Source organism: Lingula anatina, chromosome 1 (genome assembly GCF_051362555.1).
Source record: "Lingula anatina isolate TDL-2025a chromosome 1, LinAna3.0, whole genome shotgun sequence".
NCBI classification, from domain to species: domain Eukaryota; kingdom Metazoa; phylum Brachiopoda; class Lingulata; order Lingulida; family Lingulidae; genus Lingula; species Lingula anatina.
Genome location: NC_141767.1, coordinates 52,655,534 through 52,670,985, shown reverse-complemented (window position 1 = coordinate 52,670,985; position 15,452 = coordinate 52,655,534). Strand labels below are relative to the sequence as shown.

The 15,452-nt window shown below is 35.8% G+C and overlaps 1 protein-coding gene across 13 annotated transcripts in view; it reads right to left on the bottom strand.

Annotated features, from left to right (window-relative positions):
- The window catches only part of LOC106165036 (uncharacterized), a 139,086-nt gene that overhangs the window by 32,045 nt on the left and 91,589 nt on the right, over positions 1-15,452 (bottom strand). For 10 of the 13 annotated variants that reach the window (XM_087001895.1, XM_087001900.1, XM_087001893.1 and 7 more), the window contains one exon: positions 9,523-9,689. In XM_087001895.1, coding sequence (XP_086858021.1) covers positions 9,523-9,689 — 167 coding nt within the window. Of the gene's footprint in view, positions 1-9,522; positions 9,690-11,765; positions 11,785-11,812; positions 11,832-14,806; positions 14,873-15,452 lie in introns of those variants that run through there. The other 3 variants (XM_087001901.1, XM_087001904.1, XM_087001903.1) reach the window with 3 other exon arrangements.

The following is a 15,452-nucleotide window of genomic DNA, read 5'->3' as shown; positions in this document are numbered from 1 at the left end:
CACACAAACAGAGAGAGAGAGAGATCCATTTTCTTCATCAAAGAAGGGTGACTAATTGTAGCAGTGAGAATTAAAAGCAGCAATAATACACCTTATTCCACACCTGAGCTAGTTATTTCCAAGCTGCATGTCTGTTTTAATCAATCAAGCCATGCAGCTGCATGTTTTTAACTGGATTTTATTTAATCTGTCTCCTCCTTAGTAAGTGATGGTTGCTGGGTAAAATATCCACATTTATTCAGTTGATGCCACAATCAGATCAATAATTTAAACCGTATCATTTTTGTGTAACCCAGATAGCTAGAATTTTTCATCAAAACAATTTACACGTAATTCAGATCAAGAAAGAATCAATAAATTATATATATATATATATATATATATATATATATATATATATATATATATATATATATATATATATATATATATATATATATATATATATCATTATTTTTATATATTTCTAAAACAAAAGCAACCCTTCTTTAAAATTTAACAAGCAACTATGAGCCCAGCATATATTTAGTTTCTGGTTGACAGCTGGTTAAGTGAAGGTGCTGACAACCTCTTTCTGGAAGCCTTAATCAGGTGCAAAAGCTGCCTGGGTCAGAGAATAATACCTGGCGGGGGTCATCTCTTTTCACAACCAGGGTGGAATTTAAAGCCAACCGACACACCACAAATATTTTCCAATATGCACAGTAAATGGCTGTTTTTCTACCCCCAGCTCAATGCAAACAGAAAGGCACCCCAAACATTATAACAGTCACCCAACAATAGAGCTACAATCCTAAACATGCTGTCATGTCATGTAACTTGGTATCCATAATATTTACATTAACACTCCAATACCTGTATTTTCAAAATTTGAATTAAACAGGGAGAAAATTAGTCAGAAGTTAACAGTTATTACTTCATCAAGGATTGTTGTGTCGGCACAGGATACCTGTGTATTTAATGAACAGGCAGATCAAAGCATTTAATGGCATTCGGGTTGTTTGTGCAACAGATTAGACAGGTAGTTAAAATGGCAGTAGAAGAATGCTGCTATAATCCCCAAATTCATTTAGCAAGAATTACCTCTAAACACTGGGACTAACCCATTCACACAACAAAATTCCTCCCCATGTGTGCACAGGTATATAATACAAATGATGACAGCTTCAGAGAGTTGGCTTGTTTGGTGAGGTGGTTAAGCCACAGCAAGATCGGGCTAACTCAGGCAACAACAATTGTCATAAACGGCGACAGCTTCAAAGTACCCCCGCAGATATAGCCAAGCTGGTTATTTGGATAAAATGTTCTAATCCGCACATCTCCTCCACTTCAAAAGGAGTGCGGCCGATGATCTTTGAGAGGGATATTAACTAATTATGGGATATGTCAGCACTCTAAGGCCCCATGTAAATACTGGTGCCAGCAGACGGTAGAATATCAAAAGAAATATTCGCATCAATATTTCTTAGTCACATTTATCAGCTGTATTCAACTTTGCAACTGTCATAATAACAGAAAACTGAAAACTTCTCCCGGTCACTGACTCCCCCACCCAAAGAATTATTTTTTCACATTTTCCTTTCTTTCAAGTTCAACAAAACAAAACAATGTTCACAAGATGCAACACACTTTGAAAAACCAAACTCATCTTCACTTATATCATCTTTTTATCATCGTTTTTGGAAATACGGTATCTGGCTGCTTAACACTGACTCAGTAACTAACAAACAGCTGGGAAATCAATTACACATAACTTTAGGAAATAAGCACGAAATTGATCCAATAGTAACCATACATGTGTTCATTCACAAATACGCGCAGGTAAAATTTCAGAAATAGCAAAATGCCTAGAAAATGCCTCCTGCCATGAAGGTTAAATGATTCACTACATTCTCCTCCAGAGCCTAGATATTTTCAGTTACTGGCAACTGCAGTTTATGATCTATACATAAAATTTTTGGCTCCTGCCAGCATGCACCATTTTCAACACATGCTTACAACAATTTACACTGGCTTAAGAAAATTTCACATAGCCAAACAGTTTTTGCAAATTTATCACGAACACAAATCTAAAACATATTTCTTGCTGGTATTTTTATTTTGCCTTACATTGGTTCAGCAAGCACTTGTTTACATATTTTATTTCCTCATTGCATTGACAACTGCTGTCAGCCAGATGAAAATGTTTTACACATCATGTGTCAACGAACAGTGATGCCATCTGTCAACTGTCGTACAGCACCGTCACCTGTCCTGACCTGCAGTCACATTGTTGTCACCACCCAGTTGTCACAAAGATGTCACTATTCTATTCCTTACCTCCTAACTTTCTGTCACAATCTAAAGTTATGTTAAGACTTGTTGAACTGCTTAAAAAAGATTTAATAATAATAATCCTAATAATAATAATAATAATAATAATAATAATAATAATAATAATAAATAAATAAATAAACAAACAAATAAATAAATTAAAGTCCACATACACTATCATAACCTTTTTATCATCTTTAGGCCATCTTATAATTCTATCATCTCTGCTTCTTTGTATTCAATTTAAATTTACACAAAATGCATGTTGTAAAATTTAGTTTATAATATGTCTTCTACATTATTTGAAGTTTGTGCATGAATAACTATGTATGGCATTGAAGGGGGGTGGGGGTGGGTGCAGATTCATTGGGTAGCAAATGTAACTTACATGTAGGTATGCAGTGGAATGACTCGACTCCATTGGCCCTTGATAAAGGATGTCAGATATATACATTAAAGACTTTTTTGCCAGGGACCCTGTAAAAGGGCCCCTTTATAAAGGCTTCAGACCAGCACTAGCCCTGTATATCTCGAATTGATAGTTGCATCTTACATTTTTTATTGTTGCATCTTCCATTTTATATTGTTGTATATGAAATTCAGTCTCTGTCATCAATTAACACATGAAAGAAAAACTCCTGCAACATGTGAATAGAATACAACTTCAAATGAGAAGTAAACCATTATACAAAAATGTGAACTTCAACATTTTCTCTTAATCATGACTGATAACATTGTATGAAGATTTAATGAGCTGTCAGAAACTCTCTGCATCATGGCTTTTTTTCTGCTGCTCAATATCCTTGCAAAAGATGTACTTTCTTTTCAATGCAAATCTGGATTACAAAAAACAGCCCACATAAATAACAACTGACATCTTTTCTTTTCTTTCTTTTATATGATAAATGAAATATCAAATATACATTTAACCTTCTGCCACTGCCAAGTCAAGAACCTATCATCAGTTTCATAACCTTTTATCTGTTTTTGAAGAAATAACATAAACAATATAATAAATAAATGCATCAAGAATGCACAAGAAGCTCCAATCACCCTTTAAACATCCTTCACATGGCTTTCATTTCATTCGAAATCTTTCTGCAAAAAATCTGATGGATACAATGGTGTATTACATATATGAGTGCAACAGTTAAAATTTTACAGAAGGGTCTGTAACTCTTTTTAGTATATCTATCTCTGCTCCCCTTTCAGTGATAAGTCAAATAACAGACAGTTCATCTATACCCACTTATCTCCAAAATGTATCCTTATAATGAGTTAAGTTGTCTAAACAAATCACCTGAATACAACCAGACTAAAAGACTGAGACTGGTGATTTCCCACCAGATAAGGTTTTACCTGGAGGTAGCAGACAAATACGTTACTTGAGAGGTGGTGTGCTACAGATAATAAAACAACAATCTTCTAATTACTTTTCAACATTTAAGTCAAAATTTTAAGACAACATATTAAAAACAGGATTTTGATGTGAAAAAACAATTGAAAATTTCCCCTTGGGTCCTCAGTACTTTTCCAGTGCTTACTGATTATCACTCTACTGGGTTGCAAGCTCATAAACATTTGCTTTATTTTTTTAGATGGGCTGGGGGGAGTGGGGTTATTCTTAAACCATTAATTCTTTTTAATAAGGTGACCATGCTGGGACTTTACCAAAAAAAAAAAAGACCTATCAGACAGTAGAATATCTGATGCTGTACGCATCTATGGCAAACTTATGCAAGTCCCAGGGTATGACCAGGGACTAAAAAAATCAATGAAAGGGGGCGCCACAGGTAGTGAGAGCCTGCATGTTACAACATGTTCTACCTGCCTGAGGATGTGGCAAAGTTGATGCAGTGAGCTCTCATTTTCAGTTTTTTGGAAGCAAGACAAAGACACACTGTGCAAAACGACCTTGTCAACTCAGTCATCACACTGCTTATCTAATCATTTACTATGTGAAATAACAGTTTATACAGTAAATACTGCACACCAAAGTGTAATACTAATGAATTTCTTTCATGATAACAAGTATATCAAATTACATTGCATGTATTAAGACATCAAACATGACATCAGATTCAAAAATAGAATAATTTCATTGCTGATTTTTGTATTACATAAGTCTTACTAACATCTACTTTGCAAGCTTTAAAAAAGGTCCCCTGTAAAATGGATGGGAGGCTGGGTTATCACTTGCAATTACATGTGGAATTTGTATTTGAATTAACATAATCTTGTACATGCACATGCATTTGATATCTTGAAATGTGTTCACTCAAGTAAAAGTTTTACTTTTCCAGCTGCACAATCTACCTGCATACCCACGCTGTGAATCATAAAACCACATAACCCAGACACTCCGCCCTGCAATGTTGTCCATGGTCTGCTCAACAAATTACTAGTCATCCAAAATACACAACAAGCACATACTCACTTAAAATAAAATACCAGATTTTAATTGACATTCTGCTGGCAGCTGAATGAAAGTATGTTCCAACAATGAGACACTAACAAATTTATTCAGACACACTAGTAAAAAAAAAAAAAAAATCAAACCACAACTGAATGCATGTATAAACACACTAAATGCTGAATTTTGTGGAAGGGTCAGGGGAGGGGGGGCAGATGGAAAGGAAGAAAGATCATATCAAAGACACACAGAACTCTGGTCTCAAGAACACACCTAACTGCACCAAACAGTTGTTTAACAAAATCGTCTTTTTTAGAAAAATATAAATTAAATATTTAAAAAAATAATAATAATAAACAGTTACAAAGAATATTACATTGCCAGGATTTCTGTTTTATGATACGATTACAGTTAACTATGTCCTTAACATTATTACCTGTTCTAAGCCAACTGCAAATGGCACAACTAGGATAGGGAGAGAGGGGGGACATTTAGAGGGACTTCATCAAGATTAAGTGCTACCGTTGTTATGGTTACATGTGGTTGGATGTCATCTGCCACTTGTTGTTTTCTTTGGCAGATCAGTAGCTGCCACTGTCTTAACATGGAATATAAGCCAGGAAACCTTAGACCCCATTTCCAAAGATTAGATTGATCAACTTTAGATCGACCTAACTCCCTGGGGGTTCACGCTAAATAGCTGTCAGCCAAGCAGACACAAAAGTTAATTACCCCCTTACAGCTTGTAGTAGGCGGGACAGACATTTAAGCCGGATTATCTGACAGTAATCTAGTGAGACTCCCCGCAGGGATAGATCGATCTAAAAGCTCTGGGAATACAGCCTTAGAATTCACCAAATGTGTGAATGAGCAAATGTAGAGCTTAAGCCATTTTGGTAATATCAACTATTCAGAATCAAACACAACTACAGTGCTTACAGTGCTCCTAGTGGGACAATGTCTGTTGATTTGTTTTTATTTGAAAATAATTGGTACATTGTTGGACCTCAAATGTAGGGGTCAGCTCTATGTTCCGTTGGTTCGCTATTCTGAAGGTTTGCTATTTTGAAAGCTAAAGGTACCTTGATCTCAAATCGAACACTTTTCCTAAGTTTGCTATTTCGAAGGAAAAAGGGTTTGCTTTTAGTAAGGTTCGCTATCCTGAAAAAAAAAAAAAAAAAGATTTGGATATTCTGAAGAAAAAAAGGGTTAGCAATTCCAAATGTTGGCTATTCTGATTGAAGATAAGTATTCTGAATAAGTTTATTGATGCCACAGCCTCACACCACAAATTGCATTAGTTGCATAATTAAAGCGATCACTAACCTTCGTGTCAAAGAAGCCATTTTGCTATCTGTATGCGTATATTCTCCTGTGAGATCTTGCTATCTTTTTGTGCTATTTTTGCACTCTATCTGTACATTCAGAATATAGAAGTGCACCCAAATGTATATTTGAGAAGATATTTGAAACTTTCAAGAACTTATGGGGTGTGTATATGGGGATCCTTATACTGCGAGCAATTTTAATTATTATTCAGTGAACATTTCTATTGAGTGTGTGTATACACCCCCCCCCGCACACATGTGTGCATACACACACTCATACACACACATCAGCTGACATATGCATGCATGCATGCATGCACACTAACACAGACATATCTCTAAATCTGACTTAAAATACTTAAAGATGCATACAAAGTCAATTTTTTGTCACAAAAACCAACCAAATGCCAGCATATAGTTACAAGTAGTATAACTAAGAGAATTACCAAAAGGCATTGTTTAATTTTACCCCAAAGTGATGTTTGAACAGATTTTTCTGCTGGTATTCTAAGCTGTATGTCAATGGGGCAGGAAAGTAGGTCACGGAAGTAGGTTAAATTTACAACCATAAATTTAAAGAAAGGAGCAGTCTAAAGGTCTTTTATGGCCGATCGAGTGATCTATTCAGTTTATCCCTTGGCATGTCGAAATTATTTGAGTCATATAAGAATCTAGTAGAAGTGGTTTACATGTGTTACTGGGAATCCACACTCCACCGATGCTCGGTTCGTATGTACCTTTAACAGAATCCACCGAGAAGTGAAAAAAATATCAACAGAGAGCTTTGCTCCTGAAAAGGTTAGCCGACTGACTTACAAGGTGGTCAAATCCCTTTAGACATTGAGTTTTTTCTGGTCTTGAGATCGATTACACATTGCTGCTCAGTGACCAACACAGAAAGAATTCACAAAATGCTATATTCGGACTTGCCAAAGGACTGCACCACTACATATCAGTGGCGTGGGAACCTCTTTAAAAAGTTAAATACTGACCATGTCTGTTAATTTATAAAACATCACAAATCAACAGTTGTGCATGTAGATGTTACAGATAGTCTCTGTGTGCTGTGTATTTTTCATCTGCCCAATAAGACCTGAGCTAAATCTGATTAACCATTTTCATACCACTTGCTGGTACTATCTGAGGTGTGTGTTGTCTTGCACAGGGCATTGGCTTCTCTTTCCAGTAATCAGCCAGTAATACCAACATTTAAGAAAGATTATACATGCAGACAAACAGACAAATTGGACCTGCAAGGGATGTGTACTTTTTTTTTCTTTTTTCAGGAAAAAAATTGCTTAAAAAATTGTGCTTTATTGACCAAAGTGACCAACTTAGTATATGGACCACAGCTCTAAAGTTGTTTATGCATAGAATATATGCAGTCCCATATGAATTTATTAGTTTGCCCATTAAGTGCACATCCAACTTGCAAATGCCTTAACTCTCTATTGTTGACATAATTTTGTATAACTTTTAATGGACATAGGATACTAAAATGTGTCAATTTATTTTTGTATCATAGACAGCTGGGTTACTGCATTAACCAGATATTCTTATCAGAAATAAAGGGTTGAAGAAATGATATGCTTTTGTGTCACACAGGAACCAATGTGACTCCTCTCTCTCCCCCCCCCCCCCCCCCCCTCAAAGGTGTAAATCCATATGTTTTAGTGTTCTACTGTGGATCAAAGGAGGTTGGGAGTTCTGAAGCATCGTGCCACATGGGGGGAGGGAGGGGGGGCACCACACACCTGTTTCCACCAAGGGGGTCCAGCATGCTTAGTCAGCCTCCTATCCAATGTCAGTGCCTATCACTCATTCATTACAGGGATGTTTGGACATGTACAATGGTGCAGAATTATGAAGCTAGAGCTGTCACATTGTGAGGACACCAGGTGGCTACATTCTTGACTTGAACTTACGGCACTGAACTTACCCTCTGCACAGTGTTATGGGATACAGTTTCAATCCAAACTCAAAATTATATACATGGAGAATTTGCACATATAAGTAGCAAAAATCAAATGTGTTCTGAAACTATGCTAAATTGCAACCTCTGGGTAATGTTTCAAGAAAAGATTTTTTGTGTTGCTTGGATGCCATTGTTTTAATAGTTGATATTGTATACAATATTAGTTATTATTTTTAAAAACCCATACATATTTTATGCGATATATGACGTACACCATAGAAAGTTCCTGGTGGCAGCTTTGGAAAAATGACCCGCACGTTTCAAAAGCAGTAAAAAATGAAGAGCAAGCAAAAATTTCACAATGAGTGATAAAAAAATCTTGAGCAACATACACATGTATATGAATTACACCATAATTTAATGCATCTTTTTCATCACAGATAAAATCTGACCACAAAGAGATATAGTACAAATCAAATGTCCCAGGAAAATTCTGATAAAATGACAAAATGTGCCTTTGAAAACTGTCAACGTGTATTGATTTCTCTTACTCATAATGTTAAAAGCCCAACGATGCTTGAAAATGAGCATTTAATATGAACTGAGTAATCTACTCCAGAATAACTACAATTATACAGCTTATCTTTTTCTTTCCTCACATTAAATCCAGTCCCTCACTCATAGTTTAAACAATTCACTTCAATTGCTTTTTCATTAACCCTGCAATAGGATCTGTTCAGAGTAGTCAGAAAAAGGAGACACCAGGGGCTAGCAAGGTATCTGCATGACCAAGACTCATAAGGGAATAAGTGCCATAGCTGTATGTTTCTAAGAGGCCTGATAGGGATAAATCAGCCTGATAGGAGTAAATGTCCAGTACTGCTGACAAGGGGCCTGAAGATCTGATGCAGAGAGAGATGAAAATCCAAGTGGTCCACAAGGCAGAACAGCTACAGCTACAGATGCTAATACAGATACAGGAGGTCGGGGTGGTAGAGGGCTCAATGAAAAGTATGTATCAGGAGCCTGAAAAAATCCTAGGTAATGGAGATCATGTGAGATGAGACTGTCAGCACTGCATGACATCATATGAGACTAGAAAATGTGTGAGCATCTGCGCTAACATTTTTGAGAAAAAAGGTGAAACCCTATGTGCCGGGAAAGTAATACAAACATGGCATGCACAACACGGTGAATTTGTAGTTGTGCAACAGACTGTCATTCTATAGAAGTTAAGAGAAAAAAAACAGAAAGATATATGTTCTGATAAATTCTGTCAGCTTTTTTTCATAACTTCACCGCACTTGATAGTCTGACATTTCTGGCCCCTCTGTCTTTCAAGTACCACAAAATATTGCTGTTTTTATACTAAGACTCAGAAATTTGGGTAAACTTGGATGATCCCCATTAATGCAGTATTATGATGATGTCTAATAAGAGGGCTATAAGGGATGTAAAGTCAGCTTTGTACATGTGGGGCCACTGATATGGTGGTCTGCAAGGTATGCATGTCTGTATGTGAGGGGGGCTTGCCTTAATATAGTGACCCTTACCTGTGCACCACGCCTCTCTCGTGCAGGTAGCAGAGTGCTGAAATAAGTTGGCGTACATATGGCCATGCTTGCTGCTCAGAGAGCCTGCAGTCCTTCTGTGTTCTAATGTAGCTAAGTAGCTCCCCTCCTGCAGCATATTCTGTTACCAAGCAGTATAGGGTGCCAGCCTGAAACAACCATAGAGCATTTCAATATATAAAGAAGCAGAATCATCTTATAGAGAAGGTGATATATCTAATATCATTGCCCTCAAAAAAAAAAAAAAAATCCACAACTGATTAGACATTTGAATAAGGACAAACAACATTTATTTTAAAATAAGACATTGGGCATATAATTTTCAACAGAAATAAATGTAGTACATACAAATGGTCATTTATCAGAATATTTCACAAAAAAAAGGGAAACTTTGTAAATTAAGATATCAGGTTGCAAAGTTAAAAAGACACCTTATTTTTTGAGAAATTTTGCACAAAACTGATAAACTGTATACTAGTCCCCAGTGTTTGCCTCTTAGGAAAATAAGTTGCTGGACCGAAAGTCTGCCGGGTGGGAAAACATCTCAGCCCATTCTGAAAGTTGTCAGCCCTGGGCAGACGGTCCAGCCTTAATTTCTAACACTGCTAGTCCCTGATAACAAGTGCCTCACAGTTTGTGCAGATTAAATTCAATTTAGAAGTAAAACGGCCACAGAAAACAAGTTATTAAACTGCCACTTCCCAAACATTAAATGTAAAATTAATATCATATAATTGGTTATCAATTACAGTCCTTATAATTTTACATGTAACCCTGCAAGGCATGCTAAGGTTCTTGCTCATTACCATAAAAATAATTGGGGTGACCTCATTTTTGGTATAATCATGCCTTGAAGTCATCAGTCACCAGATGCAATCAAATGTAAACTGCCATCTGCTGCATCACCTCTCATCACTTTCCAAGAAATTTTATGTATGTTAACAGGAACTAAAAAGGGGGCAATTTTATCAAGAAGATGTATTTTTTAGGTGGACTTCTAATATAAATGGTATGTTTCTTGAGTGGTAAGTGGGATGTCGTTACCAAGTACCAGGAATAAAGATTTTAAAGTGACTAAGATCAAGAGGGCATCAAAGAAACAATACTCAAATCATATATATATATATATATATATATATATATATATATATATATATATATATATATATATATATATATATATATATATATATATATATATATATATATATATATAATTATTGAGTTGTTGGCAGGGATATAATGTAACTGATTTGTTTTCTTGATGGTAAAAAAAAAAAGATCAACAAGATACATGTAGGACTTAATGAATCATCTGCATTTTTCAATGCAAACCATATATTCTAAAAATGCCATACAATTATACTGTATTTTATTTAAAAAACCCCTACTTTTCAAGAGCACTATTAACACTTGCAATCAACTGAAAAGCTTTAGGGTATAAGACGGGTATGCTACATAACAATCTTTTTCTTATAAACTGCTTCCTGCTATTAACTTTAATAATATATTTCCCTAACTCTTCAAGACATTTTTTTTTTATTTTTTGTAAATGGCTGCATGCCACCAACTATTATGCTTCACTCCAGTGAATGACACTTTGTAACTGCCTATATTATTTCGGACATCTGAACTTTGACAAAGTAACTGCTTAGGGTCAGAGGTCACCATCTGCTGTCTGCTAGTTGCAAAGGTCGTACTCAGTAGGTCAAGGTTAACACGACACATGTCCTCTAAAGAAATCATTTCCGTGTAGCTGTGACACATTCCAAACTGTGAAGATCAGTTTTCTTTTACTGTCATATATCTGTCAAATATCCAGAAAAACCTAATGTCCCCATCTAAAACAACATTAATAAACATTATGTTTGGACCTACCTTTTTCTTGTCAACACAAACTTACATTTTTTACATACTTTTATCTTTTTATCCTATCCCAGGTTGTCAAAGTTTTCAGAATTGTTGTAAGTACAGGCACCAATCCATGGCACAGTTGACTGTTACACAACTTGATCTCACTTTATAACATGACATGATTACAATTTCTCCAAGTTACCAGCCAAGATACAAGATAGGGTCAGAAATAAGTGTAGGTCAAAAGAAAACCCGAGCCAAAATACATGTACCACCAAACTTCAAAAATAACTTTGCATACAACAAATTAAGGTCCAAGTTGCCTTAAGCAAATGTATCAAAAATTTATAAACAAAAAAATACCTACTTACTATTTCCATACAGTCATCAAACATTCTAAATATGTTATTGAACTTACAATGCCAATATCTACTAAGACAACAGTGACATTGCATCTTCCTCATGCAAGCACCATCCTGGTTCCTTTATTACCTGACCACCTACATTCAAGTCAGTAATGAATTTAAAATGATGCCCATAAGTCAATTACATGTATTAGCATATATCACATAATTTCTTGGACATGACATAATGAGAGCAGTTGGGCTGTGGGATGGTAGTGCTAAATTCAGGGCCCACTATACAGACCCAGGCTAAACTGAACATCAAGACAAGATAGGTGTGATTCTGTGGTGATCTTATTCCTCCCATTCTTTTCAAGATCCATTTTATCATCAAAATACAAAAAATAAAACATAAATTCAATTGATTTTTTCATTCACAGATTATTTTTTTCATTTTTTAAGAAGGTCAATCTTATGTAAAGAAACATGTGATGCTAGCTCCAAGCTGTCTGGCAGTGAAAACAATATGACTCATGAGAGGGACACCTGCAAGGTTATATGTCATACACTTAGTTCCAAGTTCAGGTGGACTTAACAACACACTGTTCACTTGCCCTCTGTGCACTTATGCTGTAGGTTTCTGTATCCAAAATATACAGATACCACTAGGTATATGTGCACAGGCTAACACAGACATCACTAGGAAATGCAGGCATTAGGGTGGAGTAGATATCATACACCCCTTTCTCTCCCTCTCACCCCCCCCCCCCCCCCTCTCTGTCATCTGTGTCCATATACAACGTCTTTATTTCAGATCGCCTGAGGCAAAACTGTTTGACTTTTAAACTCTTCAAATTCTTCATGCATCCCACCTTGGGTGGGGAGCAATAATATAACAGTAAAAGTGACTAAATGCTTCCTTTCACCTGGGCAAAAGACAGAAAGCATATATTGGATTGGCAGGGAGATTAATTTTTTAAAAATCTATCACATTGGCTCGCTCTGACATTTGTTAAAACAAAATTGCAGATGATTAATGAAAAGCTATCATACTCATTTAACATTGGGTAACAGATGTTTCATAACTCATGTTAGTCCTGTGCAGTCCTACTGTTCATAATGAAGGACAGGCACAGGTTGAATCTGTTTTTTTTTTTTTTTCTACCACAAAGAGCTGCTGGAACTATTAGATGAGATTTGGAATTGTCCAAATTAAAAAAAACAACTAAATATTCTGTAACAGATGTTCTCAGCTTCTTGGGGTTAAAGAAATTCATGCCTTTAATAAGGTTTTTAGACATATGATATCAACTTGTTCAAAACAAATTTCCTATCCACATAATATTTGACAACAGATGCAAGTCTGTATAGTTCCAACCAACTGAGACAAAAAAGTATGTAGAGACATGATGTAATAAGTTACTTCAAACCTGAAAATTATCACTGCAGTATTGATATTGTACTTTAAAACTTTTTTTCATTTAAATCTCAATACAACTTTTGTTGAGTCTCAACATGAAATCAGTGCGCAGGTTGCAATCAGGAGCATGTGCCAGAACACTTACATGTAAATTTAAATTACCCAATAAAACACATTAATCTTGTATTCTGTAATAGATGTTACGTTTCAATAATATCAAGTTCTGGAGTAAAAGATAAACAAACTTACACATCAGCAAGTACTCAACACCACTGATAAATAAATAAATAAAGTAAGTGCTTGCTGATGGGGGGGGGGGGGGGGGGGGGGGGGCGGGCAAGTAATTCTTCATAACACAGTTATAGAATAATCCATAACACTTATTTTTGGTGAGGATTTGAAACCAGATTAATTTTCAAAAGAATACCAGATGAAATGTATTTTTCAAAGCCATAATTCAAAATCCTATTTCTTGATTGTTCGCTGTAACAAATGCAGTCTAGGGCATTAACCATGAAATGGCCACTTATGTCACCCATGAAAATGCAATGGTGATTATGCAATGGAGTAAGCCATTTACATTACCTTTTAGCCTACCACACAATACACAGTACAACAATGCTGATCCCAAACCCATCACCATTTTAACAGTCTAATCTTGCTACTGGGTATTGAGGGCAAGTAATGTGTGCATCTCAAATGCTATACTGTATAATATAGCTGGGATTATAACAAAACAACTCTCTTGTAAAATTTTACTCCATCATTTCTCAAACAGACAGATAATCCAGGCCCGTAGCCAGAGCGGGGTTCAGGAGATTCAAAGGGACCATCCTTTTTGCTGGGAAAAGGTACACTTCGGGCAAAATTCTGATCCAAGTACTCGTAGGTTAAGTGGTAAAAGGTCCACTTTTTAAGAAAAAGACCCCCCAACTATTTAAATTTTAATTTTTTTTTGTGCCATGAACTTGTCTATGTCTATGAAGATAGCCTGTGCCTATATCCCAAAGGCATGTCACATCCTTCAGAAATAATGAAGTAAATACCAATATTCAAACAATGAGGCAGTTTTGCACAAGTGGAAACGTAAGTATTCAATGTAAACATTCATTCTGTTAAAAAAAGTTATTTTTGACACAGAAGTTTTAAACATGGCACATGTTAGTCATATGAGGGTAATCAATCACATGATATGACAAAATGACTAAAAATCATTTTTGTTTTTATCCCTCATTTAAATAAGACAACCATAAGTTGGGCAAAAATTCTCTAAAAGCATGAAAGAAACCCTGGTTTTGTCTTTTTTTTCCTTTTTATCAAACTGTTCTTAACTACTTATCAAAGCACTCCCCTTCCAAAATACCCTTTTAAAAAACCACCATTACTTGCATGTGGTCAAATCATTAATGGTGACCTGGGTCAAGGGTCTCCTGCGTACACCTATGTCTAGCCACACCAGTATATGATCAAGTAATTCCGTCCCTACTTGAGTGGGTTAAAAATAGCTTTCTTATTATCAAATAAAACATTCGATCTCACATTGAAACATTGGAAATTTTCTGTCTAGTCAGCCATCTAATGTAAGTATCAGAGAATTATTAAACCATTCTCTGTCTGATATTTTTGTTGCAATCAATGTGCTGATCACCTTCGCATTCCTCTGTGGTGTTTTGACTTGCTGGCCGGGACTATTGATCATCTACTTCTGTGTGTTTACCTTATGAAGGAGGTATTTAGTGAGGTTGCTTTGATATCCTGCAACTTTAAAGGCAGCGGCAAGGAGCACACAAGACAAAGAATATAGTGCCAGGCTATTGAGAACCTGTTAATCTTTTCTGCTTGAAAGGCTTAAGTGCTTTCATAAGAGGTATAAATACAACATGTATAGTTAATCAAGTGTGGGTAATTGTTAAATTATATTGTACATGGAAACTACAAATTGAAACTTTGGTCATCAACATAGTTTGCCATTTGTTGTAGGTGTACATTATTTGATGAATCATGGTCTCTGAAATGTAGAGGGGACAGCTGTTTAGTCCTACACATCCACTAACCTGTTGATGAAGACATGGCCACTAAATATTACCTTTCCCAGAGTAATGGCCTTAAGCAATATCTAAGCTTAACAATAGTGCTGAAATTTTGGTTCCATCATATACGGTATGTGCATCATACATCATACATCTATGATGGAGCACAGCTGAAGCTGAAAAGTTAGATTTCCAGATGAACCAATTTTAAGTATTGTTTCAGCTGCTAATAAAATGTTGGGAGTTTTTCTTTTAACCATACAC